We start from the raw sequence: 27,894 nt of genomic DNA on the forward strand, positions 1-27,894 counted from the left end.
TTGGTGTAATTGTATCATAGACTGTAGACTGAAAGGCAGTTCACATTGTGTTGCAGGGCATGCTGGGGATTGTAGTGCAGCGCACTGTAAAACGGGCTAATAATTAAAATGATTCTGCAGAGTGTGCAGAAGGCCAAGTGGGCGATATTTTGTTGCAGTAACACAAAATAAACATACAATCTTTAATGACAGAAAAACAAAAATAAATAAAAAAGTATCTCGTAAGATTACTTACAATCAAATACGATTACTTACAAATTTGCAGCACATTAACAGAGAACTAACGCTGCCATTATGGTGGAACGATTCCTAATGTAGCACAATGTGACGTACATTCCCAGACCCCATATCTGTAAACATACAGCGATTTGGGGGCTGGAGTTCTCAATCTGGACTCAAGACTTTTTTTCCTCAGATTCCCTGCTGAATAAAACAGCACAGACCAGCGGTTGACCTCTCCTTTTCTAGCAGAGCTGTTTAATGTTTACGCCACACGCCTTCCTCATACAGTTCTGCTGATTTTCACAATCATGTAAGTACGTCTGGGTTCATTGCTACTTTGTGATGTTTTAACATGGTAAATACTGAGGAAATCTGTCCCAAATCAAAGGTTATTTGCTGAATTTGACAGCTAGCATAACTGTGATTTTTAGCCAACTGGCTAACTGACAGATCTCAAATTACCTTAATAATTCAGAGAATTATTTGTTCAGAACAGGGCAGCAGCAGAAATGATTGGTTTGTTCAGGGAAAACATACCCGTCTGCCTGGTTCTCCTGCCTCTCCTCTCCTACCGTCCTCACCAGGCTCTCCCTGTTAGAGATAAAACCACCATCAATATTTTCAATCATTTAAAACCTGTTTTGTTGGTTGATTACAGGGATGTAATGGCACTGAAATGTCCTATCATTATATCAGTGACCAAAGGGATCAACCATAATGGTACTATCATGGTATTGGTCAAAGACACTTAACCTGTATAAAAGCAATAATACACATTAAGATTTTACCACTTCTATGTTTTACTGAACCACATAACACCAATAAATAAATAAATAAAACATTTTAGAAAGTTTCAGATTTCACAAAGTCACCATGGCTCGGTGTCCAGAAGCTAGAAGTGCTTTGCAGTAACATTGCATCTGTGTTGTTTTGCAGCAACGCTGTAGAAGCTGGTTATCAAAATTTCTTCATAGTCAAAAAAGGTTTTTACCAGTGTTATAACAACTGACCACAGAGGCTCACAACAATTTTATCAGATCAAGCAATGTGTTGCAAACATTATATGTATATATATATATATATATATATATATATATATATATATATAAAGAGCAGCATAAGTAGGCAATAAGAAATTCTACCGGTGGTCCAGCATCTCCTGGATCTCCCTTTGGTCCTCTCTGGCTGTTGTCTTGCCCCGTTGTGCCCTGTTAAACACAGAGAACATCACTTACGGACTTCATTTAAAGTCAGACTGAGCTTGCAGTTATTTACTCTTCAAACATCAGAAGTGTTTCTGTTCACAAATGTGACAAAGTGTATGTAAACATAAATCGAATATGCTGAACGTTACTGAACCGACTTTCCAGCAAAATATCTAAAACAATAAAATAAACAGCAAAGTCAGTTTTAGGTTTACACCATACTAAGCATCTAAAGTGATTAATGCATCCTGTGTTATTAGAACAGACAAAAATACTAATAGTAGACAAAAGATGAAGAGACATTTCAAAGGCATATCTGTTAATAAAATCAAGTTGATAAACAGAGCGTTTGATAACACTAACCAGCAAAAAGATTAAAACCAGCTCCTGTCAGGTTTAGCCTGCTGTAATTTAAAAACAACTTATGTTCACAAATCTATAGTAGAAATCTAAAATAATTTATGCATATTGATGAGTAAATTCAAACAGATGGGTAACCACCTGAACTCAGCTCAGCACACAACTGTGTTCCTGGTAAACATCCTGAATGTGTTTAGTGTTTTTAGAGGGTAGGTTTAGCAACTAAGCTAATGATGACAATAACAAAGTCTACTGTAAAACTGGCCAAACTGGCCAACACATACTGGATCTCCTCGTATACCAGTCTGGCCCACATCTCCTGCCTGGCCTTTGGCACCTTTAGGACCCTACATACAGAGAAATCATGAAAGAGAAGACATTTAAAGAAGCCAGATAATAATCCATCATTCACTTAGAAATTCTTATGATGAAATTAATTACCCTCCGGCCAGGGTTGCCTCTGTCTCCTGGTGGGCCAGCAACTCCACTCTTGCCCTGACAAATCACAGGTTTTACTCAGAGAGATTATATGAAGACTGGCCAATTAATTCATTGCAATTAATACATGAAGATAAATTAATAAATTTCCTACCCACTGTAAAAATGAGTCTGCTTAACAGATTATAAAGTAACTGATTACATGGGTTTTGAGACCCAACTCTAAGTCGTCTTGGTTGAATCTAAAATTCTTCCAGCTACTGTTTCTAGATCTGCATCTCTGTTAGATAAACTAAACTGAATTGGCAATTTTTTACTCAGTTTCTCCACTAGCTGGCACTCCTTCTATCACACAGTCCGATCTGGAATATTTTCTTCTTGGGATTCTGGATATAGACAGCAGTGGTATAGCTGGGATTCAAACTCACAACCTCCTGATGTTGGAATGAATTTCTTGACAGTTGCACCACATGAGACGACGTCACGCTTCAAAGTTAAATAACAAATACTTTCTCCAGCGGTGCAGTGGACTGAGCCATCACCCCAAGAGAAGGTTGTGAGTTTGAGCCCCAGCGATGCCACAGCTGTTCGTATGTGTGTTCCCAAGAGGAAGAATGTCCAGAAGGACTGTGATGGAGAGTCCTGAATAGTGGGAAAACTGTGTCCTCAAGTTGAGTCAACGCAAGAAAAGCTGGGTAATTAGTTACTTTATCATTTTAAGTTGAGCTGAACTCTCATTTTTAACAGTTCCCGAAATCAGTCGTTACAAGACAACTTACCTCCTCCCCATTGATACCATCCAGCCCAATTTCTCCAGTCTCTCCCTAGAAAAAGGAAAAGACACATACATACAGTATACATATAAATATAGTACATACAGTATAACACAAAATCTAAAATTCTAAATCTAAAAAGTCCTTACCTTTTCACCATTGTACCCTCGTGCACCCTGAAAGACAGAAAAACCCATTTGATTAAGATTTATGGCTATTTTATGACAACAAAGTGCTGCCACTCTGAAACTTTACAGCTCATTATAATTGCCCCACCTTTACACCCCTTGGCCCTGGGCATCCTTGGAAACCTTGAGTGCCATTCACCCCGAGAGGACCTCGCTCTCCCTGTAGGATTGTATTTTGTAGAAAAATAAAGGTCGGACACATATACATCATAGACTTTAAAGGATTAACAGTGCTTTTATATGTTTTTTGCCAAAGCAACAACACAAAAAATAAAAAAGAAGAAAAAAAGGAAGAAGAACAATAAAAACCATATAATGTAATTCTGAGCTACATTAATTTTCTGATTGACATTAACACTCACAGGTCCACCTTCATCACCAGGATGTCCTCTGTAGCCCTGGCCGCCTGGTAGTCCCTTTTAGAAATGAAACAGACATGAACATCAAATGTACATTAACGCTGCACCTTTAAGCCTCTCTGGACTGATTTTAGCGTAGTATACAATCTCTAAACAAGCGACTCGGTTACCTTTGGTCCAGGAAGGCCGACTGATCCTCTGTCTCCTCTCTGGCCAGTGCACTTGCAAGGCACAGAGCAGCACTCTCGTTCGGCAATGTTGTCCTACACAAAACAGGAGACATCATTCAAAATGACTGCAGATTTGAAGAACACTAGTTAATATTTTGACATGTCATTTTTACCAGTTCCTCCAGCAGTTCATAGTCCAAGTCCATTAGGTTAACACGCAGAGGGCGTGTGTACCTAAAACCCCGCCCAAATTCCAGTAATACTGCTTCCTCAAACCGTGGTACCCTCTCCAGAGCAACCAAGACGAAGGCATTGATGCCTAGAAGACAACAATGTACACCACCATTCAAAAGTTTGGAATATTTACTTTCAATAAAGTGTTTAAATGTTTTTCAAGGAGTGTTTTTAAGGCAAATAACTAAAAATGTGAAAATGTTTGTAAATAATTCAATATTATTTACATTATTTGTCATGTACCTTTTGATGGCTTGTTTATAATATTTGAGTATGTTTCTTTATAGATTGAGTTTTTATTGTACACAAAATAAAGATTATTATGTGAATAAATAAGTTATTCCACCTTTTTTGAACCATTAAGTGTCTAATTTTCTTCAGTGTAATTTATAGTCATGGCTATAAAGAAGTGACGGTAACATTTTTGAGCATTTACCAGCACTGGATCCCATCTTACCTGCAGTCTGCATCTGCTCAACTCGCTGTTTCATGATGTTATACTGGGCATCTAGTCCATCGGTGAGGTGGATTACAACCTTTATGTGTGTGAAAAGCAAACATAAATGAAATGAAATATAAATCCATTTAAATTTAAAGTGAAGATCTGTTTTCTGCACTGTACAGATTTCCTTTTTGTACTTTTCCACTGCAAATCATTATTTTGTTATTCTTCGTTATTGTTAGCCCAAAGATACGTTCAAATGCAACTTAAGTGTTATTCGATTCTAACCATGATGGTGAACTGTGTTTCAGTTCACTCCCCAATGTTATAAATAATAGATATTTGGTTACTGCTGTCTTTGAGGTATAAAAGACTGGCATAAGTGCATGGAATTGCTGTAATGTGAGTTCAGTACATGGTGTGATTAATAAATAATACACTGCTGTCATAAGCTATCTAGATAGATTTGTCATATTTGCCTATATCTCTACATGTCATGCTACATAATATAGGAATTCGGAGGGTCCTCAGACAAATGTGGGTGCATATTAAAGCACATATGGGCTGTACATTAGAAATACAGAGGGGAAGGAAAAAACTAAGCAAGAAAATAATACTTTTCCAGTAACTTAGTTCTTAATGACACAGCAGCAGATAAATGAAGGGATAAATGTGCAGAAGACAACAAACGTACCTTTACTCTGCCTGAAGGTTGGTTCCTGAATCTTGCAATATATGCATCAATGGTTTTGCCATTCAGGACGAAGGGTCCACGGCTGCGCAGGGCCCTGAAGGACTCCATGAGCTGCGTGTAGCTGTCAGTGAAGTCCAGCTGAACAGGCTCAGAGGCAGAGTCCATTGCCAATATGCCTACTTGTATTGATGGGGCTTGATTAGGAGAGCAGCTGATTGCCTGCATCTGGGTAATTCGCTGGAGAATGGCAGACATCTTGGACTCCAATGATCTCTGAGCCACAAAGATGTTCTGTGAAGATACATCGAAGCCCACAAGGACATCCAAGTTGCAAACTGCACATGTTGGAAAACAAAAGGTTTTAAAACATTTTGTGAGCAAATCTGTAGCTGTTCAATCAGCAAGTAATTCATTATGGTGAATCAAGGTAATAAAAGGAAAAAGGATAAATAAATGTAGCTAAATGATTCTACTGAATGTCTCACCTTTTGCAGGCTCAGTCCCTCCTACACACAATTTTCCCCTGATTTCGTCGTCAAGTGTTTCCAAAATCTGCTCATTCAACTCAGAAAGCTCTTGGACGTTGCTGGCCCGGGCCACTGTTGTTGGCTCACTGCCTAAGTCATTAAGCTCATCCTCAATATCACCAACACCAATAGCATATAAGCGCACACCTGTGGATTTAAGGCCCAGCGCTGCTGCTTTACCATCATCTTGAGAACGTCCACCAGTGACCAACATCAGGATCTGAGGGACACCTTCATCCTTCCGACTACCTCTGTCTTTCACAAAGTGTGCTCGCTGAATGTGCTTAATGGCATTGCCAGTATTAATCCCCCGGCCACCTTTATATTCTGCCTTGCCAATGGCAGTGATGATTTCGTCCTTATTGTTATGTGTATTGAGATAGAAAACATCAGTCACATCTGCAGCATAGCTCGCCAGACCAATTCGAAGGTTGTCATTTTCTGTGAAGAAGAGGTCGATGAGGTTGATGATAAACTCCATGACCTCTTTGAAATTACTCCTGCCAAGGTTAATTGAACCATCAACCAAAAAGACAATGTCTGCAGTCTTAGCATTTGGAAGAAGGCCTAGGGGATGACAACAAGACAATATATTAAAATTACTTTCAAAATTGATATATAATTTGTTACATGCATTGTTTAGCAACATAGCTCCACTTACTTGGGGTGGGCTCATCAATGGGAGGTTCAACTGATATTGATCCATTGAGTCTTGCAATGAATGGATCCTGAATGGTTGGAAGTGCGGGAAAGGTAGGTACATGTAGAACATCATCTGGTGTGGTTGCAATCTGTCTAAGTTGCCTGGAATCTGCTGCCCCAGCGCCAATTCCTATACAATTCACCTCAGCGCCTTTGAGGAGTGGGCCATATGCAGAGACATCAGAGGTGGACCTTCCACCTGTGAGCACCACCAAATGCTGAGAGGCCTCTGAACCCCGAGCCCCTGCAGATGCCTTCAACTCATTTCTAATCACATACTCAATAGCCTCAGCTAGGTTTGTGCCACGACCACCCATATGACGCAGTCTCTTGACAGCTGAAATGACCGACTGCTTGTTGTCATGAGTGAGGAGGGAAAACTCAGTCTTGGGTCTCTCTGCATACTGTACCACAGCCACGCGCACTTGATCAGGCCGCACATTGAGCTGCTGGACAATCTTTATAATGAAGTCACGGATATGTGCAATTCCACTTTGTCCAACGTTGTCAGATCCATCAACAAGGAAGATAATGTCTTTTTTTCCAAGATTAAGGCCTGAAAGTTAAAAAAAAGCATTAAATTTAATACATTAAATGCTCCTAAACACTGTAGATTGGAAACTGGACTTTTATTTGAGGTCTGTCTCTCAGAAGTTAGAGAACCATAACTGACATTTTGCAAAAACATAGCTGTTTTGTAATGTTTTTCCCGTACATTCAAACAATGACTACTTATAATTAAATTAATAAAACACTGAGTTGAATAATGTCACTTGTGTACCTGTATCCACAGTAGATGCACGTCTGATGATTTCTTCAGAATTCATAGTGTTAACTGTAACCAAAAGCTGCTGCTCTACTGATGGCAGCTGCCGGAAGTCTCTAATTGTGTAGGCATGCTCTGAACCCAGAGAGATCAGTTTCAGCTCCTCTAAATCAGCATTATTTGATCCAACTGCCAAAGGAGCCACAACATTCAATTTGAGTTGCTTGGCAGGCTCAGATACGTCATCGTTTGACTTTCCTCCCGTCACCAGGATGAGAAACTGGGGTACGCGCTCTTCGATTCGGCTGCCAGCTGATCTCTGGTAGATGTTCTTTGAGACCCAGTTCAGTGCTTGGCCAGTGTTCAGTACTCTGCCACCTTTGCTTCTCATTCTTCTCACTGCCTGGAGAACCTCTTCTTTGGTGGAGTGCTCATTTAGGAGGAACTCCCGTTTGGGATCTTCACTGTATTGTACAACTGAAACTCTCACTTTGTCTAAACCAACATCTAGCTTCTCCACAACCCTCTGAATCATGTCTCGTATTGCTGGGAATTCGCTGCGCATCGTAGTTGTTCCATCAACAAGGAAGACAACATCTTTCTTCCCTCCATTTGATGTTGGAGGTACTACAGTGATTTGACACAAACGACAAACAAATATGATGAGAATAAATTGTATTTTTGACGAAAAAAGAACTTATAAAGATTATATTCTGCATATGTCATTAAAAATAACATCTTTACATCAGTCCAGTGTTCTAACAGCAGAAATGGAAAAAAACTTTTTTGTAAATTAAACATTTGATGTGCTGTTCATAGTTTGCAAATCCTAAGCACGTTGTAAGACAAAGATTTATATATACAGCCATACACACACAGACATAGAAAATAGAAATAAAATAAAAAATAGAAATCATTTTAAAATAGATAAAATAGAAATAATTTTTTTTTAAATATAAAATTTAATGTAATTACCTGTCATATTGGTGTAAAAAATCCGGGGTTGCAATCTGGCCAGTTCTTCATTTGACAACTCTGTTACTGTGGTGATAAGGTCATCTTGGACAGTGTAAAGGCCAGGCAAATCATCCACGGTGTAGGCAAAACTGGGAACATAGGAGATTACCTGCAATTCTTGAGGATCAACATCCCGTGTTCCAATACTAAAAGGCACAATTCCTGTCTGTTTCAGAGTATTTGCTGGTGTTCTTATATTATCTGTCGATCTTCCTCCTGAAATTACTACCAGGAACTGTGGGACACCCTCCTGTTTCCTGCCACCACGTCTTGAATCCAGGACTTCACGAATGACAAAAGTCATGGCTGCTCCGAGGTTGCGCTGTCTTCCTCCTTGTTGTCTGAGTTCTTTGATAGCAGTTAGAACACCTTCTTTGGTCTTGTGTGAGTTGAGGTATATATCTGGACGTGGCGTGTCTCCATACTGCACTACGCCTACACGGATCTTGTTTTCGCCAACATTTAGGTTCTCCACAACTCTGCGGACAAACTCCTGGATGATGGGGAACTCTCTCCCAACACCGTCAGATCCATCAATCACAAAGACAACATCCTTCTTGGGACCCTGGGACTCAGCTGCATTTAAAATGAACAAAAATATATCCATCAATTTTTGGTGCCCCCTTGAGGTGAGCCCTTATTTCATGGACATCTCTATTATTTACATGCATACCAAATTTCTAAAAGTTTGAACCATGAATTAAACTCAATTACCATGAATTAAAGCCTTCACTTATGTATACTATTTATTTATACTCATTTTTGCTCATTTACAGTAAAGAATCATATTGGATTGCGTATTTCCCCTTACAGACCAAACATTGAACACAGTTTAATTGCAGCAAGTGGTCATTTACAGCAGATCGAGCGCTTAGTAATGTAAAACCACTGTTTCTACGGTGCTGTCTCAATCAAATATCACATGGCCAAGAAAGTGAAAATCCATTTCAGATGTTTCAGCCACGCTGACTGGTAACAGGTGTATAAAATCAAGCACATAGTCATGCAGTCCATCCATCCATCCATCCATCCATCCATCCATCCATCCATCCATCCATCCATCCATCCATCCATTATCTTCCGCTTCTCTGGGGTTCGGGTCGCGGGGGCAGCATCCTAAGCAATGAGGCCCAGACCTCCCTTTCCCCAGCCACTTCCACTAGCTCTCTAGGGGGGATTCCGAGGTGCTCCCAGGCCAGCTGGGCGATATAGTCACGCCAGCGTGTCCTGGGTCTTCCCCGGGGTCTCCTCCTGGGTGGACTTGCCTGTGACACCTCCCAAGGGAGGCGTCCAGGAGGCATCCTAACAAGATGCTCGAACCACCTCACCTGGCTCCTCTCGACGTGAAGAAGCAGCGGCTCTACTCCGAGTCCCTCCCGGATGACTGAACTTCTCACCCTATCTCTAAGGGAGAGTCCAGCCACCCTGCGGAGGAAACTCATTTCGGCCGCTTGTAATCGCGATCTTATTCTTTCGGTCATTACCCAAAGCTCATGACCATAGGTGAGGGTGGGAACGTAGATCGACCAGTAAATTGAGAGCCTTGCCTTATGGCTCAACTCTTTCTTTACCACAACAGACCGGTAAAGAGCCCGCATCACTGCTGACCCAGCACCAATCCGCCTGTCAATCTCCCGCTCCCTTGTACCATCACTTGTGAACAAGACCCCGAGACACTTAAACTCCTCCACTTGAGGCAAGAGCTTATCCCCAACCCAGAGAGAGCTCTCCACCCTTTAGTCATGCAGTCTCCATAGACAAAAAAAGAGGGTCACACTGCAGAGCTCGGTGACTTTAAACATGGCATTGTCATAGGATGCTGCCTTTGCCCAAAGTCAGCTTGTGAAATTGCTGACCTGCTAGATCTGTCCCGACAACTATAATTTTTAAATTATTAATAAATAGAAGTGCTTAGGAGCATAGCCCTTAAAAATGCCTATCCTCTGTTGCATCACTCACTAGTTTCAAACTGTCTCTGTAGGCAACATCAGCACAAGAACTTGTGCATTGTGATGTCCAAGGAGCTGAACATAATCCTAAAATCACTATGTGCAGTACCAAGCATTGAGTGAAGTGGTGTAAAGCATGTCACCCCTGAACTCTTGAGCAGTAGAAATGTGTTCTCTGGAGTGATGAATCACGCTTTACTGTCTGGGACTTAGTGTAGGAGGGATAAAGGTCTGGGACTATTTTTAGAGTTCCAAGTTAATGCTTATTGTTTGGGAATTGGATGTGCAACAAGTTCATATAGTTGTGATGGTCAGGCAGACACATACTTTTTGTTATATATTCTATAATAAAGTATCAATAAAAATACTAAATTTAAAAAAGGGAAATGGCATCTATCCTCTTTGCAATTACATATTCTGGTCCTAGTGCACTTATTCTGTGCGTAATGGTTGGCTGTAGCCTAAGGACGCAGCAGAAAGAAATTAATAATCTTTATCACACTGAATATCTAACCCCAGGGAGTGTATCGGTGATGTCAAGACAAAACCTTTAAAACCTTCAAAATGGAAACTCAGAGGACAAAACTTTTTAAAACTAATAACCCCTAAAGAGGTCAGGGTCCACTGGTGGGCTCAAAGTTTTATTACACACTTCTAGAATCTAAGTATCTAAGTATTGCTTAACAAGTTTGCAGTTAAGTCCCTGTAGTTACTGAATAATAAGCTTTAGTATGTGATACACCTGGGATGTAAAGGGTTAATGGACATTAATGGAAAAAATTGTATTAAAATTATGTGTGGAAGTTATGTGCAAAGGAATTAATGATAATCTGAGTATCTGAGTTGTTAGCGAGTGTTGTAATAGTTCAAACTTTTACAAATGTAATTATTTAACCAATTAACCATAAACTATCAAATAAACTACTGTTCATCCAGTGACATCAGGAAGAACATTATTTTAACTGAATTTTATTTCACTTCCAATATACAACAGTTCTTATTTAATATTATTTTAGCTGTCAACTGTCAAACTAAACCCAATGGGAGCTGGTTATGTGGGTGTAAATACAGTTCAACATTTTTCCTGTAATTTGTAGTCATCTTTAAGATTTGGGTTAGTGAACTCTGTGCTGTGTGTTGACTGAGTGCACAGCTTGCTTTTATCTCTCTTCTACACTGACGCACCTCAGAAAACGCATATTATTCCCTACGTCTCCCTGCAATCAAATTAATCACTGCAGAATAAAAAAATTCTGTTTCATGTTCACATGCTGGTTGATTTTGCATAGCGTCTTATTTTGGTAGCCCTTTTAAATATCAGCCTGCGTAACTGATACTCTGAATGTGTAGCTGATTCCAGTGTTGGCTGGTGCTGTGATAATATTGTGCAGCATGTGTGAAAAAAGAGTGTGAAAACACGACACACACTCACAGCCAGGACACCTAACTAAAGGACATAAATAATAGGGGCATTGTGAGGCTTTAGTGATCAGCTATATTCTACTGAAATGATAGCTACAATTAGGATTAGACGTATCTGCTCACCTGTCAGCCAATCAGAACAAGGAGGTGTATCTACTTGCCTGTCAATATTGCATAGCAGGCATCTGCCATTTAGCCTAGCAGGCTATGATCCCATGTTATGTTAAAGCCTACTATCGCAGCTTAGTAGTAAAATAATTGTCATTGTACCACTACTTACAGTGAGTTAAACACCCAAATAAACCAAGAAAAGAAATTGACCAACACTAGTCAAGCCCTTTAATAGCCAGGGGCCACCAATGGGTCCAAGGTTTTATTACACACTTGTATAATCCAATATAAAAAAGATAAGAATAAATAAGATAATAAGATAATAATAAATAAGAACAGGTCAGCCAGTTTGCATTGGTGTCTCTATGTACTGAATAATAAGCTTTAGTGTGTAATAAGCTTGGGATCTTAGGGGGTTAATACTGGTGTGGAGAGAGAAAGGACAACTGAAGGGACTGAAGAGTGACACTGACTTTGGTCTGTATTGGCTGGACAGGTGATTACTTTGCATAGCTCATCCGCAGCTAACAAAGTGCACATCTACATCTAATTTAGCATCAACATTCAGGAATTCTAGCCTAGGCAGTGCATGAGCATATATTTTGCAAGCATGGCCCTCAAAGAATGCTGCCAAATCCATTAATTCATGTCCTTTAAAGCGTAACCCTGAATACTATTGGAAGAGTACAAAGTAGTTCAAAAGTACTTGCTTTTAAATGTACTTCAATCAAATGCATTAGCCATGAGACTCATACAGTTCAATCAAATTTTAGGCTAATAAGCCACACTCGACAATTTTTCGCACATTTTTACAAAACAACCAACTGTGTTAGAGACTGAAAAATATGTCAAGCATCCTTAACACACATGAAAAAACAAATGAACATAGAAAGAGTTTCTGTAAATGGAGTTGGGCACCAGATTAGCCTTGCAAAACACAATAGATGCACAAAATCAGGCTGCCGAGAATGCATTGGCACAAGGTGATTAGACTTATGAAAGTATTGGCTATGCTAAACCTGGCATTCCATGGACGCGTGGAGAGACTGTTTGAGCGTAACATTGTGAATTTCCTCAATCTAGTGGAGATGACTGGCCTTTTCGACAACACGGCTGAATGCATTAGGAAAGTAACTTCAGAAGGAATGCAGGTTCATTATTTAGGTAAAGACATACAAAATGAAACCATAGCAATGCTAGCTTCTCAGAAGCAGCAGGAAAGTCTTATGATGCTGAGGTCAGCTAAATACTGCTCCATAATTCTAGGTTGTACTCCAGATGTGAGCAAAACAGAACAGATAACTGTGATCGTACATTTTGTTACAACACAGGGAGGAAGCATTTCTTGAAATTCCAAGAAATAACTGATTGTACAGGTGTTGGCATGACTGATGTTCTTGTTAAGAAACGTGGGAAGCTGGATATTGACATGAGAGGTCAAGGCTATGACAGTGGATCGAATATGAGAGGTAAACATAGTGGAGTGCACTAAAAAGTGAGAGACATAAACCCAAGGACATTTTATGTGCCTTGCATTTCCCACTCTCTTAATTTGGAAAGTAATGATGCTGTCTGCAGGCAGTTGACTTCCAATCCTCGAGGTTTATGTCTTTTTCTCTGCTTCCATGTCTTGCTGGGATGTGTTAAAACAGCATGTAGGTAAACGTGGCCACGAGATGGGAAAGTCAGGTAACTGTGCTCAAACCCATCCAACGTATATGATGTCCTGCTGTCAGTGGCAGAAGACGAAAGTCTAACAGACGCTTTTGGAGTTAAAACTAGATGACTAGAAGTCAAAGTCATTGCACCAAAGACCAAAACCTACAAATTCATGTGCTCCATCATAAAGTGGCATGCCATTTTGAAAGTGATAAATATTAACAGCAAAACACTGCAGACGACAAGTCTGTAGATGTACCTGTTGCAGTGACAATTCCTGCTGGACTGCAATTTGGGTCTGCTGTCCAATGGAGGTGGAGGATTTGGAAACAGAGGCCTGCTTTCCTCCACAAAGTGCGACCATGAAATAGGAAATGAAGGTTTCACCACGAAGAAGACAATGAGGCAGTGACCATTCCACAACAGGATTACTAAGAAAATCCTGGACTGCACCATCAGTGCTGTGAAAGAGTGGTTTTCTCACCTTCAGGAACACAGGGGCATATTTGGGGTGTTGTGTGACATTGTATCCAGCAAGAAGAAAAATGCTATAAACCCTCTCCAAGAGTGCACAACTCTGGTGAAAGCCCTGACAAACAGCCACTGCAGAGATATAGATAAGGAAGAACTTTTTTGTGGAGTTGACTATTTTGAGTAGATGTCTAGTAGCTGGAACAAGACACACTCAACTTCACCTGGGGATGGAATCCCCAGTGCTTTTATAGCATTATGAGAGCTTCTCACCATCCCCGGTTCATTATGTATGAGTAGCGTTGGGTTGAAACTAAGAAAACACTACCTCTGCAGTTCAACGAAACATGACAGACTTAATGGACTGACTGACAAGTCTGTAGAACATGAACTGGCACAGAGAATTGAAATACAGAATGCAGTTACGGTATTAGCTGTGATGAAGGCCTGTTGTGTACATTCTGAAAGGTAAGTTAAGCTGTATTTCCTCTCTGGTTGTTAAGTTGTTTAATCTGCTGATGATGTAATGAGCTTGCACAAATTTCACTTGTGCATGTTTTACACACATGAGAAAATGATTATCCAGATGTGTTATTTATATATGGGTAAGAAAAATACTTGCTTTGAGCAGATTATTTGTGTTATGTGTATGGCATATTTGCCTTTGTGAGTTGTTACTGGTATGGTATTTCGCAAATGGGGGCATCATTACTTTTCACCTAAAGTGGCAAAAAGGCATGCATTGGTCCTAATAACAAGCTAAACAGTAAGCAGCTCTAAAAGCAGAATACCCTTACCTATTTTCACTATCAAGTGCAGCCAGGTGTGGATTCTGACAGTGCTATATGAAGAAGTGGCACCAAGTCTACCATTTTGGGTGGGCACAACAAATTTAAGGGTGGGCTGAAACTTGCTCTTGCAGAAAAAAACTTCACCATCTCTCACACAGCTTCACTCTCACAGATAAACTTTCTCTGTGTCTTGTGGATCCATGACCTCTTTTGCATATTAAAAACTCCCTCACATTTCCTTGGATATATTATCAGATTAAGTTTTTACAGATATTGAAAATTAAAATGATTTAAAGATTATATTAACTGTGGTATTTAATAAGCACAGATTAAACAATATAGCAGGAAAAAAACTGTATCTTGTCAAGTGAAATTACGTTAAAACTAATATTCTCATTTTGAGAATTCAATACAATTTATTATTTCATTAATTTTTAGTAATTACAAAGGTAAGTAATTTTGTCAAGTGTAATTATTTATTATAAGAGTAGATAATTTTCTTTGTTTCAAGTATACTTCTTAACAAAATGATCTACTAATACTGTGAGATAATTTGAATGTAATTTCACAGATTTCACAAAAAATTTCGAGAAATCACATAAATTAAATTATAAAAAGCTTACAGCATTTTACAAATGAGAAATGGTAGATATTTTAACTTTATTTGACGATTAGTCGACATGTTCAAACTGTCCACCATTCTTGACACAAAGTCACACATTGCAGGGAAAGAATCCCTAGTGCCATCTGAACCATCCAAAAGGAACACTACATCCATCCTGGTCATTCTTCTTTGCGCTACAGGTAGTAATAAAGCACAAATTCACCTATCGTATTCCCCGCAATTGGCTGTGCGGGCAACCTGAAAATATCTGTGACAATCTGTCTTACCTATGACTGTAGGTTTCACCGGCGTCACATATGAAATTGTGGTTCCGAGAGTGGACAAAAACTGCTGCTGGACAGCGGGAAGGTCAGTGATCTCAGAAATAGACTGAGCATATGAAGGATCACTGACAATTCTCTGAATCTCTCTGCCAGAAATCCTGGTGCCAACACCAAGAATCAAGACCCCACTTTCTTTCAAAGCAGAGGCAGGTGTATCGACATTATCGTTTGACCTTGATCCACTGAGCAAAATGAGAATCTGAGGGACACCCTGTTGACTTCTACTGCCAGCAGAGGAAGTGAAGACATTGTCTCTCACATACTGAAGAGCTGACCCAGTGTTGAGGGGTCTGCCACCTCTGTGCCTTAGAGTCTTGATGGTGTCGAGGACGTCTGTCTCTTCCGAGTAAGTATTTAGATAGAAATGGGTCTCAGGATCTCTACTGTACTGCACCACTGAAACGCGGTCCCTGTTCTCTTCAACGTTGAGTTTTTCAACTACTGTGTGTACAAAGTCAAGCATGGCTGGGAATCCATTCCTAGTGCCATCTGAACCATCCAGCAGGAAGACAACATCCTTTCTGCTCATGTCAAAATCAGCTGGAAAGAGAACAATGCCATTTGTTAACATGCATCAATTTGAGGTCTAAAGGACATAGAGAAATTTCTTTCATTGCCTATTTTATAGTCTGGCTTCAATTAAGAAAAAAAAACCCAAACATATAGTTAGGTTAATCGTATTAAAATAATTCTTTCACGCAGTCATACCAGTAGGAGTTGGTGATGCCGGAGTGATGGGAACAGAAACAGCCTCTACAGTGTTGACAAGCTGCTCTTGGACATTTGGGAGCTCAGTGAAATCTGACACAGACAGAGCGTATTTAGGCTCATGTGAAATCTTCTGCAGTTCTCTGCTGTCGGAGCCTCGTGATCCTATTGTGAATATCAAGACTCCCAGATCTTTCAGAGCAGAGGCCGGGACATCAACATTGTCAAATGACCTTGCGCCACTCAGAAGGATCAGTATTTGTGGCACACCCTCTAGTCGTCTGCTGCCTGAGGAGGCAGTGAAGACATTGTCTCTAACGTACTGGAGAGCCGCCCCCGTGTTCAGGGGTCTTCCTCCTTTGTGCCTCAGAACACTAACCGTGTCCACTATGTCATCCTTTCTTGTGTACGTGTTTAGATAGAAATGTGTCTCAGGATCTCTGCTGAACTGGACTACAGAAACACGGTCTTTGTCCTCAGCCACATTCAACTTCTCCATCACTCTTAGCACAAAGTCCTTCATCGCAGGGAACCCACTGCGTGTGCCATCTGACCCATCCAGCAGGAAAACAACATCTCTCCTTTGTGCTTCAGGCTCAACTACAGAAATTGAGGTTGAAAAGGCAGAGCACTGTAAACAAGCTCACAATACTATTTTCCTCTTTGCACTGATCATAAAAAGAGTAGCCTTTCATTACATCACCATGATTTGCATGCTACATACATTTCCATTTCTGGACTTCTCTATATACCAGGGAGAATTTGGAACAGCTTTGAAGAAAATCAGGCCCGTAAAAGGCTGAGTAACATGGATTAATACTCGGTTTGTCTTACCTATCTGTGTTGGAGAGACAGTTTTGGTCTCTTCGTGTACGGTGTTAATTCTGGAGAAAAGCTGCTCTTGGACAGTGGGGAAATTAGCAAAGTCTGTCACTGAGAGTGCAGAACTAGGGTCATATGAGATCTTCTGCAATTCTCTACTATCAGAGCCCCTTGATCCTACGGCGAAGGTCAAGACTCCAAGCTCCTTCAGGGAAGAGGCTGGCATGTCAATGTTATCAAACGACCTTCCGCCACTCAACAAAATCAGTAACTGAGGCACACCCTCTAGACGTCTGCTTCCGGAAGAGGCAGTGAAGACGTTGTCTCTCACATACTGGAGAGCTGCTCCTGTATTGAGGGGTCGCCCCCCTCTGTGCCGTAGACCTCTAACAGTGTTGAGAACGCTCTCCTTTGTTGTGTACGTGTTAAGATAGAAATGGGCCTCTGGCTCTCTGCTGAACTGGACTACCGACACACGGTCTCTCCTGTCTGACACGTTCAACCTGTCCACCATTCTTTGCACAAAGTCACGCATTGCAGGGAAAGAATCCCTAGTGCCATCTGAACCATCCAAAAGGAACACTACATCTCTCCTGGTCATTCTTCTTTCTGCTACAGGTAGTGAAAAACAAAACAAAAGTCAAATAAACCTTCACTGCTTGATTTTCAAAATCACCTGACTCACTTAATAGAAACTCTGAATGCACAAATTGACCTATCGTTCTCCCCGCAAATGGCTGTGCGGGCAACCTGAAAATATCTGTGACAATCTGTCTTACCTATGACTGTAGGTTTCACCGGCGTCACATATGAAACTGTGCTTGCGAGAGTGGACAAAAACTGCTGCTGGACAGCGGGAAGGTCAGAGATCTCAGAAATAGACTGAGCATATGAAGGATCACTGACAATTCTCTGAATCTCTCTGCTCGAATTCCTGGTGCCAACACCAAGAATCAAGACCCCACTTTCTTTCAAAGCAGAGGCAGGTGTATCGACATTATCGTTTGACCTTGATCCACTGAGCAAAATGAGAATCTGAGGGACACCCTGTTGACTTCTACTGCCAGCAGAGGAAGTGAAGACATTGTCTCTCACATACTGAAGAGCTGACCCAGTGTTGAGGGTTCTGCCACCTCTGTGCCTTAGAGTCTTGATGGTGTCGAGGACGTCTGTCTCTTCCGAGTAAGTATTTAGATAGAAATGGGTTTCAGGATCTCTACTGTACTGCACCACTGAAACACGGTCCCTGTTCTCCTCAACGTTGAGTTTTTCAACTACTTTTTGTACAAAGTCAAGCATGGCTGTGAATCCTTTCCTAGTGCCATCTGAACCATCCAGCAGGAAGACAACATCCTTTCTGCTCATGTCAAATTCAACTGGAAAGAGAACAATGCCATTTGTTAACATGCATCAATTTGAGGTCTAAAGGACATAGAGAAATTTCTTTCATTGCCTATTTTATAGTCTGGCTTCAATTAAGAAAAAAAAACCCCCAAGCATATAGTTAGGTTAATCGTATTAAAATAATTCTTTCACGCAGTCATACCAGTAGGAGTTGGTGATGCTGGAGTGATGGGAACAGAAACAGCCTCTACAGTGTTGACAAGCTGCTCTTGGACATTTGGGAGCTCAGTGAAATCTGACACAGACAGAGCGTATTTAGGCTCATGTGAAATCTTCTGCAGTTCTCTGCTGTCGGAGCCTCGTGATCCTATTGTGAATATCAAGACTCCCAGATCTTTCAGAGCAGAGGCCGGGACATCAACATTGTCAAATGACCTTGCGCCACTCAGAAGGATCAGTATTTGTGGCACACCCTCTAGTCGTCTGCTGCCTGAGGAGGCAGTGAAGACATTGTCTCTAACGTACTGGAGAGCCGCCCCCGTGTTCAGGGGTCTTCCTCCTTTGTGCCTCAGAACACTAACCGTGTCCACTATGTCATCCTTTCTTGTGTACGTGTTTAGATAGAAATGTGTCTCAGGATCTCTGCTGAACTGGACTACAGAAACACGGTCTTTGTCCTCAGCCACATTCAACTTCTCCATCACTCTTAGCACAAAGTCCTTCATCGCAGGGAACCCACTGCGTGTGCCATCTGACCCATCCAGCAGGAAAACAACATCTCTCCTTTGTGCTTCAGGCTCAACTACAGAAATTGAGGTTGAAAAGGCAGAGCACTGTAAACAAGCTCACAATACTATTTTCCTCTTTGCACTGATCATAAAAAGAGTAGCCTTTCATTACATCACCATGATTTGCATGCTACATACATTTTCATTTCTGGACTTCTCTATATACCAGGGAGAATTTGGAACAGCTTTGAAGAAAATCAGGCCCGTAAAAGACTGAGTGACATGGATTAATACTCGGTTTGTCTTACCTATCTGTGTTGGAGAGACAGTTTTGGTCTCTTCGCGTACGGTGTTAATTCTGGAGAAAAGCTGCTCTTGGACAGTGGGGAGATTAGCAAAGTCTGTCACTGAGAGTGCAGAACTAGGGTCATATGAGATCTTCTGCAATTCTCTACTATCGGAGCCCCTTGATCCTACGGCGAAGGTCAAGACTCCAAGCTCCTTCAGGGAAGAGGCTGGCATGTCAATGTTATCAAACGACCTTCCGCCACTCAACAAAATCAGTAACTGAGGCACACCCTCTAGATGTCTGCTTCCGGAAGAGGCAGTGAAGACGTTGTCTCTAACATACTGGAGAGCTGCTCCTGTATTGAGGGGTCGCCCCCCTCTGTGCCGTAGACCTCTAACAGTGTTGAGAACGCTCTCCTTTGTTGTGTACGTGTTAAGATAGAAATGGGCCTCTGGCTCTCTGCTGAACTGGACTACCGACACACGGTCTCTCCTGTCTGACACGTTCAACCTGTCCACCATTCTTTGCACAAAGTCACGCATTGCAGGGAAAGAATCCCTAGTGCCATCTGAACCATCCAAAAGGAACACTACATCTCTCCTGGTCATTCTTCTTTCCGCTACAGGTAGTGAAAAACAAAACAAAAGTCAAATAAACCTTCACTGCTTGTTTTTCAAAATCACCTGACTCACTTAATAGAAACTCTGAATGCACAAATTGACCTATCGTTCTCCCCGCAAATGGCTGTGCGGGCAACCTGAAAATATCTGTGACAATCTGTCTTACCTATGACTGTAGGTTTCACCGGCGTCACATATGAAACTGCGCTTGCGAGAGTGGACAAAAACTGCTGCTGGACAGCGGGAAGGTCAGAGATCTCAGAAATAGACTGAGCATATGAAGGATCACTGACAATTCTCTGAATCTCTCTGCTCGAATTCCTGGTGCCAACACCAAGAATCAAGACCCCACTTTCTTTCAAAGCAGAGGCAGGTGTATCAACATTATCGTTTGACCTTGATCCACTGAGCAAAATGAGAATCTGAGGGACACCCTGTTGACTTCTACTGCCAGCAGAGGAAGTGAAGACATTGTCTCTCACATACTGAAGAGCTGACCCAGTGTTGAGGGGTCTGCCACCTCTGTGCCTTAGAGTCTTGATGGTGTCGAGGACGTCTGTCTCTTCCGAGTATGTATTTAGATAGAAATGGGTCTCAGGATCTCTACTGTACTGCACCACTGAAACACGGTCCCTGTTCTCCTCAACGTTGAGTTTTTCAACTACTTTTTGTACAAAGTCAAGCATGGCTGTGAATCCTTTCCTAGTGCCATCTGAACCATCCAGCAGGAAGACAACATCCTTTCTGCTCATGTCAAAATCAACTGGAAAAAGAACAATGCCATTTGTTAACATGCATCAATTTGAGGTCTAAAGGACATAGAGAAATTTCTTTCATTGCCTATTTTATAGTCTGGCTTCAATTAAGAAAAAAAAACCCCAAACATATAGTTAGGTTAATCGTATTAAAATAATTCTTTCACGCAGTCATACCAGTAGGAGTTGGTGATGCCGGAGTGATGGGAACAGAAACAGCCTCTACAGTGTTGACAAGCTGCTCTTGGACATTTGGGAGCTCAGTGAAATCTGACACAGACAGAGCGTATTTAGGCTCATGTGAAATCTTCTGCAGTTCTCTGCTGTCGGAGCCTCGTGATCCTATTGTGAATATCAAGACTCCCAGATCTTTCAGAGCAGAGGCCGGGACATCAACATTGTCAAATGACCTTGCGCCACTCAGAAGGATCAGTATTTGTGGCACACCCTCTAGTCGCCTGCTGCCTGAGGAGGCAGTGAAGACATTGTCTCTAACGTACTGGAGAGCCGCCCCCGTGTTCAGGGGTCTTCCTCCTTTGTGCCTCAGAACACTAACCGTGTCCACTATGTCATCCTTTCTTGTGTACGTGTTTAGATAGAAATGTGTCTCAGGATCTCTGCTGAACTGGACTACAGAAACACGGTCTTTGTCCTCAGCCACATTCAACTTCTCCATCACTCTTAGCACAAAGTCCTTCATCGCAGGGAACCCACTGCGTGTGCCATCTGACCCATCCAGCAGGAAAACAACATCTCTCCTTTGTGCTTCAGGCTCAACTACAGAAATTGAGGTTGAAAAGGCAGAGCACTGTAAACAAGCTCACAATACTATTTTCCTCTTTGCACTGATCATAAAAAGAGTAGCCTTTCATTACATCACCATGATTTGCATGCTACATACATTTTCATTTCTGGACTTCTCTATATACCAGGGAGAATTTGGAACAGCTTTGAAGAAAATCAGGCCCGTAAAAGACTGAGTGACATGGATTAATACTCGGTTTGTCTTACCTATCTGGGTTGGAGAGACAGTTTTGGTCTCTTCGCGTACGGTGTTAATTCTGGAGAAAAGCTGCTCTTGGACAGTGGGGAGATTAGCAAAGTCTGTCACTGAGAGTGCAGAACTAGGGTCATATGAGATCTTCTGCAATTCTCTACTATCGGAGCCCCTTGATCCTACGGTGAAGGTCAAGACTCCAAGCTCCTTCAGGGAAGAGGCTGGCATGTCAATGTTATCAAACGACCTTCCGCCACTCAACAAAATCAGTAACTGAGGCACACCCTCTAGACGTCTGCTTCCGGAAGAGGCAGTGAAGACGTTGTCTCTCACATACTGGAGAGCTGCTCCTGTATTGAGGGGTCGCCCCCCTCTGTGCCGTAGACCTCTAACAGTGTTGAGAACGCTCTCCTTTGTTGTGTACGTGTTAAGATAGAAATGGGCCTCTGGCTCTCTGCTGAACTGGACTACCGACACACGGTCTCTCCTGTCTGACACGTTCAACCTGTCCACCATTCTTTGCACAAAGTCACGCATTGCAGGGAAAGAATCCCTAGTGCCATCTGAACCATCCAAAAGGAACACTACATCTCTCCTGGTCATTCTTCTTTCCGCTACAGGTAGTGAAAAACAAAACAAAAGTCAAATAAACCTTCACTGCTTGTTTTTCAAAATCACCTGACTCACTTAATAGAAACTCTGAATGCACAAATTGACCTATCGTTCTCCCCGCAAATGGCTGTGCGGGCAACCTGAAAATATCTGTGACAATCTGTCTTACCTATGACTGTAGGTTTCACCGGCGTCACATATGAAACTGCGCTTGCGAGAGTGGACAAAAACTGCTGCTGGACAGCGGGAAGGTCAGAGATCTCAGAAATAGACTGAGCATATGAAGGATCACTGACAATTCTCTGAATCTCTCTGCTCGAATTCCTGGTGCCAACACCAAGAATCAAGACCCCACTTTCTTTCAAAGCAGAGGCAGGTGTATCAACATTATCGTTTGACCTTGATCCACTGAGCAAAATGAGAATCTGAGGGACACCCTGTTGACTTCTACTGCCAGCAGAGGAAGTGAAGACATTGTCTCTCACATACTGAAGAGCTGACCCAGTGTTGAGGGGTCTGCCACCTCTGTGCCTTAGAGTCTTGATGGTGTCGAGGACGTCTGTCTCTTCCGAGTATGTATTTAGATAGAAATGGGTCTCAGGATCTCTACTGTACTGCACCACTGAAACACGGTCCCTGTTCTCCTCAACGTTGAGTTTTTCAACTACTTTTTGTACAAAGTCAAGCATGGCTGTGAATCCTTTCCTAGTGCCATCTGAACCATCCAGCAGGAAGACAACATCCTTTCTGCTCATGTCAAAATCAACTGGAAAAAGAACAATGCCATTTGTTAACATGCATCAATTTGAGGTCTAAAGGACATAGAGAAATTTCTTTCATTGCCTATTTTATAGTCTGGCTTCAATTAAGAAAAAAAAACCCCCAAACATATAGTTAGGTTAATCGTATTAAAATAATTCTTTCACGCAGTCATACCAGTAGGAGTTGGTGATGCCGGAGTGATGGGAACAGAAACAGCCTCTACAGTGTTGACAAGCTGCTCTTGGACATTTGGGAGCTCAGTGAAATCTGACACAGACAGAGCGTATTTAGGCTCATGTGAAATCTTCTGCAGTTCTCTGCTGTCGGAGCCTCGTGATCCTATTGTGAATATCAAGACTCCCAGATCTTTCAGAGCAGAGGCCGGGACATCAACATTGTCAAATGACCTTGCGCCACTCAGAAGGATCAGTATTTGTGGCACACCCTCTAGTCGTCTGCTGCCTGAGGAGGCAGTGAAGACATTGTCTCTAACGTACTGGAGAGCCGCCCCCGTGTTCAGGGGTCTTCCTCCTTTGTGCCTCAGAACACTAACCGTGTCCACTATGTCATCCTTTCTTGTGTACGTGTTTAGATAGAAATGTGTCTCAGGATCTCTGCTGAACTGGACTACAGAAACACGGTCTTTGTCCTCAGCCACATTCAACTTCTCCATCACTCTTAGCACAAAGTCCTTCATCGCAGGGAACCCACTGCGTGTGCCATCTGACCCATCCAGCAGGAAAACAACATCTCTCCTTTGTGCTTCAGGCTCAACTACAGAAATTGAGGTTGAAAAGGCAGAGCACTGTAAACAAGCTCACAATACTATTTTCCTCTTTGCACTGATCATAAAAAGAGTAGCCTTTCATTACATCACCAAGTCAAATAAACCTTCACTGCTTGTTTTTCAAAATCACCTGACTCACTTAATAGAAACTCTGAATGCACAAATTGACCTATCGTTCTCCCCGCAAATGGCTGTGCGGGCAACCTGAAAATATCTGTGACAATCTGTCTTACCTATGACTGTAGGTTTCACCGGCGTCACATATGAAACTGCGCTTGCGAGAGTGGACAAAAACTGCTGCTGGACAGCGGGAAGGTCAGAGATCTCAGAAATAGACTGAGCATATGAAGGATCACTGACAATTCTCTGAATCTCTCTGCTCGAATTCCTGGTGCCAACACCAAGAATCAAGACCCCACTTTCTTTCAAAGCAGAGGCAGGTGTATCAACATTATCGTTTGACCTTGATCCACTGAGCAAAATGAGAATCTGAGGGACACCCTGTTGACTTCTACTGCCAGCAGAGGAAGTGAAGACATTGTCTCTCACATACTGAAGAGCTGACCCAGTGTTGAGGGGTCTGCCACCTCTGTGCCTTAGAGTCTTGATGGTGTCGAGGACGTCTGTCTCTTCCGAGTATGTATTTAGATAGAAATGGGTCTCAGGATCTCTACTGTACTGCACCACTGAAACACGGTCCCTGTTCTCCTCAACGTTGAGTTTTTCAACTACTTTTTGTACAAAGTCAAGCATGGCTGTGAATCCTTTCCTAGTGCCATCTGAACCATCCAGCAGGAAGACAACATCCTTTCTGCTCATGTCAAAATCAACTGGAAAAAGAACAATGCCATTTGTTAACATGCATCAATTTGAGGTCTAAAGGACATAGAGAAATTTCTTTCATTGCCTATTTTATAGTCTGGCTTCAATTAAGAAAAAAAAAACCCCAAACATATAGTTAGGTTAATCGTATTAAAATAATTCTTTCACGCAGTCATACCAGTAGGAGTTGGTGATGCCGGAGTGATGGGAACAGAAACAGCCTCTACAGTGTTGACAAGCTGCTCTTGGACATTTGGGAGCTCAGTGAAATCTAACACAGACAGAGCGTATTTAGGCTCATGTGAAATCTTCTGCAGTTCTCTGCTGTCGGAGCCTCGTGATCCTATTGTGAATATCAAGACTCCCAGATCTTTCAGAGCAGAGGCCGGGACATCAACATTGTCAAATGACCTTGCGCCACTCAGAAGGATCAGTATTTGTGGCACACCCTCTAGTCGTCTGCTGCCTGAGGAGGCAGTGAAGACATTGTCTCTAACGTACTGGAGAGCCGCCCCCGTGTTCAGGGGTCTTCCTCCTTTGTGCCTCAGAACACTAACCGTGTCCACTATGTCATCCTTTCTTGTGTACGTGTTTAGATAGAAATGTGTCTCAGGATCTCTGCTGAACTGGACTACAGAAACACGGTCTTTGTCCTCAGCCACATTCAACTTCTCCATCACTCTTAGCACAAAGTCCTTCATCGCAGGGAACCCACTGCGTGTGCCATCTGACCCATCCAGCAGGAAAACAACATCTCTCCTTTGTGCTTCAGGCTCAACTACAGAAATTGAGGTTGAAAAGGCAGAGCACTGTAAACAAGCTCACAATACTATTTTCCTCTTTGCACTGATCATAAAAAGAGTAGCCTTTCATTACATCACCATGATTTGCATGCTACATACATTTTCATTTCTGGACTTCTCTATATACCAGGGAGAATTTGGAACAGCTTTGAAGAAAATCAGGCCCGTAAAAGACTGAGTGACATGGATTAATACTCGGTTTGTCTTACCTATCTGGGTTGGAGAGACAGTTTTGGTCTCTTCGCGTACGGTGTTAATTCTGGAGAAAAGCTGCTCTTGGACAGTGGGGAGATTAGCAAAGTCTGTCACTGAGAGTGCAGAACTAGGGTCATATGAGATCTTCTGCAATTCTCTACTATCGGAGCCCCTTGATCCTACGGCGAAGGTCAAGACTCCAAGCTCCTTCAGGGAAGAGGCTGGCATGTCAATGTTATCAAACGACCTTCCGCCACTCAACAAAATCAGTAACTGAGGCACACCCTCTAGACGTCTGCTTCCGGAAGAGGCAGTGAAAACGTTGTCTCTCACATACTGGAGAGCTGCTCCTGTCTTGAGGGGTCGCCCCCCTCTGTGCCGTAGACCTCTAACAGTGTTAAGAACGCTCTCCTTTGTTGTGTACGTGTTAAGATAGAAATGGGCTTCTGGCTCTCTGCTGAACTGGACTACCGACACACGGTCTCTCCTGTCTGACACGTTCAACCTGTCCACCATTCTTTGCACAAAGTCACGCATTGCAGGGAAAGAATCCCTAGTGCCATCTGAACCATCCAAAAGGAACACTACATCTCTCCTGGTCATTCTTCTTTCCGCTACAGGTAGTGAAAAACAAAACAAAAGTCAAATAAACCTTCACTGCTTGTTTTTCAAAATCACCTGACTCACTTAATAGAAACTCTGAATGCACAAATTGACCTATCGTTCTCTCCGCAAATGGCTGTGCGGGCAACCTGAAAATATCTGTGACAATCTGTCTTACCTATGACTGTAGGTTTCACTGGCGTCACATATGAAACTGTGCTTGCGAGAGTGGACAAAAACTGCTGCTGGACAGAGGGAAGGTCAGAGATCTCAGAAATAGACTGAGCATATGAAGGATCACTGACAATTCTCTGAATCTCTCTGCTCGAATTCCTGGTGCCAACACCAAGAATCAAGACCCCACTTTCTTTCAAAGCAGAGGCAGGTGTATCAACATTATCGTTTGACCTTGATCCACTGAGCAAAATGAGAATCTGAGGGACACCCTGTTGACTTCTACTGCCAGCAGAGGAAGTGAAGACATTGTCTCTCACATACTGAAGAGCTGACCCAGTGTTGAGGGGTCTGCCACCTCTGTGCCTTAGAGTCTTGATGGTGTCGAGGACGTCTGTCTCTTCCAAGTAAGTATTTAGATAGAAATGGGTCTCAGGATCTCTACTGTACTGCACCACTGAAACACGGTCCCTGTTCTCCTCAACGTTGAGTTTTTCAACTACTTTTTGTACAAAGTCAAGCATGGCTGTGAATCCTTTCCTAGTGCCATCTGAACCATCCAGCAGGAAGACAACATCCTTTCTGCTCATGTCAAAATCAACTGGAAAGAGAACAATGCCATTTGTTAACATGCATCAATTTGAGGTCTAAAGGACATAGAGAAATTTCTTTCATTGCCTATTGAAGTCTGGCTTCAATTAAGAAAAAAAAAACCCAAATATATAGTTAGGTTAATCGTATTAAAATAATTCTTTCATGCAGTCATACCAGTAGGAGTTGGTGATGCCGGAGTGATGGGAACAGAAACAGCCTCTACAGTGTTGACAAGCTGCTCTTGGACATTTGGGAGCTCAGTGAAATCTGACACAGACAGAGCGTATTTAGGCTCATGTGAAATCTTCTGCAGTTCTCTGCTGTCGGAGCCTCGTGATCCTATTGTGAATATCAAGACTCCCAGATCTTTCAGAGCAGAGGCCGGGACATCAACATTGTCAAATGACCTTGCGCCACTCAGAAGGATCAGTATTTGTGGCACACCCTCTAGTCGTCTGCTGCCTGAGGAGGCAGTGAAGACATTGTCTCTAACGTACTGGAGAGCCGCCCCCGTGTTCAGGGGTCTTCCTCCTTTGTGCCTCAGAACACTAACCGTGTCCACTATGTCATCCTTTCTTGTGTACGTGTTTAGATAGAAATGTGTCTCAGGATCTCTGCTGAACTGGACTACAGAAACACGGTCTTTGTCCTCAGCCACATTCAACTTCTCCATCACTCTTAGCACAAAGTCCTTCATTGCAGGGAACCCACTGCGTGTGCCATCTGACCCATCCAGCAGGAAAACAACATCTCTCCTTTGTGCATCAGGCTCAACTACAGAAATTGAGGTTGAAAAGGCAGAGCACTGTAAACAAGCTCACAATACTATTT

General features: G+C 42.2%; 1 protein-coding gene across 17 annotated transcripts in view; it reads right to left on the reverse strand.

The window, feature by feature from the left end:
* Positions 1 to 27,894, reverse strand: part of col6a3 (collagen, type VI, alpha 3) — a 61,535-nt gene that overhangs the window by 23,451 nt on the left and 10,190 nt on the right. For 10 of the 17 annotated variants that reach the window (XM_037539051.1, XM_037539043.1, XM_037539052.1 and 7 more), the window contains 32 exons: positions 27,238 to 27,837; positions 26,474 to 27,070; positions 25,707 to 26,306; positions 24,873 to 25,472; positions 24,106 to 24,702; positions 23,260 to 23,859; positions 22,493 to 23,089; positions 21,726 to 22,325; positions 20,892 to 21,491; positions 20,126 to 20,722; positions 19,359 to 19,958; positions 18,525 to 19,124; positions 17,758 to 18,354; positions 16,991 to 17,590; positions 16,157 to 16,756; positions 15,392 to 15,988; positions 8,056 to 8,673; positions 7,096 to 7,707; positions 6,274 to 6,870; positions 5,571 to 6,179; positions 5,086 to 5,420; positions 4,407 to 4,485; positions 3,889 to 4,034; positions 3,716 to 3,808; positions 3,549 to 3,602; positions 3,275 to 3,346; positions 3,148 to 3,174; positions 3,005 to 3,049; positions 2,229 to 2,282; positions 2,072 to 2,134; positions 1,365 to 1,430; positions 760 to 813 (listed from right to left, as the gene is read on the reverse strand). In XM_037539051.1, coding sequence (XP_037394948.1) covers positions 760 to 813; positions 1,365 to 1,430; positions 2,072 to 2,134; positions 2,229 to 2,282; positions 3,005 to 3,049; positions 3,148 to 3,174; positions 3,275 to 3,346; positions 3,549 to 3,602; positions 3,716 to 3,808; positions 3,889 to 4,034; positions 4,407 to 4,485; positions 5,086 to 5,420; positions 5,571 to 6,179; positions 6,274 to 6,870; positions 7,096 to 7,707; positions 8,056 to 8,673; positions 15,392 to 15,988; positions 16,157 to 16,756; positions 16,991 to 17,590; positions 17,758 to 18,354; positions 18,525 to 19,124; positions 19,359 to 19,958; positions 20,126 to 20,722; positions 20,892 to 21,491; positions 21,726 to 22,325; positions 22,493 to 23,089; positions 23,260 to 23,859; positions 24,106 to 24,702; positions 24,873 to 25,472; positions 25,707 to 26,306; positions 26,474 to 27,070; positions 27,238 to 27,837 — 13,106 coding nt within the window. The remainder of the gene's footprint in view (positions 1 to 759; positions 814 to 1,364; positions 1,431 to 2,071; positions 2,135 to 2,228; positions 2,283 to 3,004; positions 3,050 to 3,147; positions 3,175 to 3,274; positions 3,347 to 3,548; positions 3,603 to 3,715; positions 3,809 to 3,888; positions 4,035 to 4,406; positions 4,486 to 5,085; positions 5,421 to 5,570; positions 6,180 to 6,273; positions 6,871 to 7,095; positions 7,708 to 8,055; positions 8,674 to 15,391; positions 15,989 to 16,156; positions 16,757 to 16,990; positions 17,591 to 17,757; positions 18,355 to 18,524; positions 19,125 to 19,358; positions 19,959 to 20,125; positions 20,723 to 20,891; positions 21,492 to 21,725; positions 22,326 to 22,492; positions 23,090 to 23,259; positions 23,860 to 24,105; positions 24,703 to 24,872; positions 25,473 to 25,706; positions 26,307 to 26,473; positions 27,071 to 27,237; positions 27,838 to 27,894) is intronic. The other 7 variants (XM_037539046.1, XM_037539049.1, XM_037539047.1 and 4 more) reach the window with 7 other exon arrangements.

Source organism: Pygocentrus nattereri, chromosome 6 (genome assembly GCF_015220715.1).
Source record: "Pygocentrus nattereri isolate fPygNat1 chromosome 6, fPygNat1.pri, whole genome shotgun sequence".
Taxonomy (NCBI): Eukaryota; Metazoa; Chordata; class Actinopteri; order Characiformes; family Serrasalmidae; genus Pygocentrus; species Pygocentrus nattereri.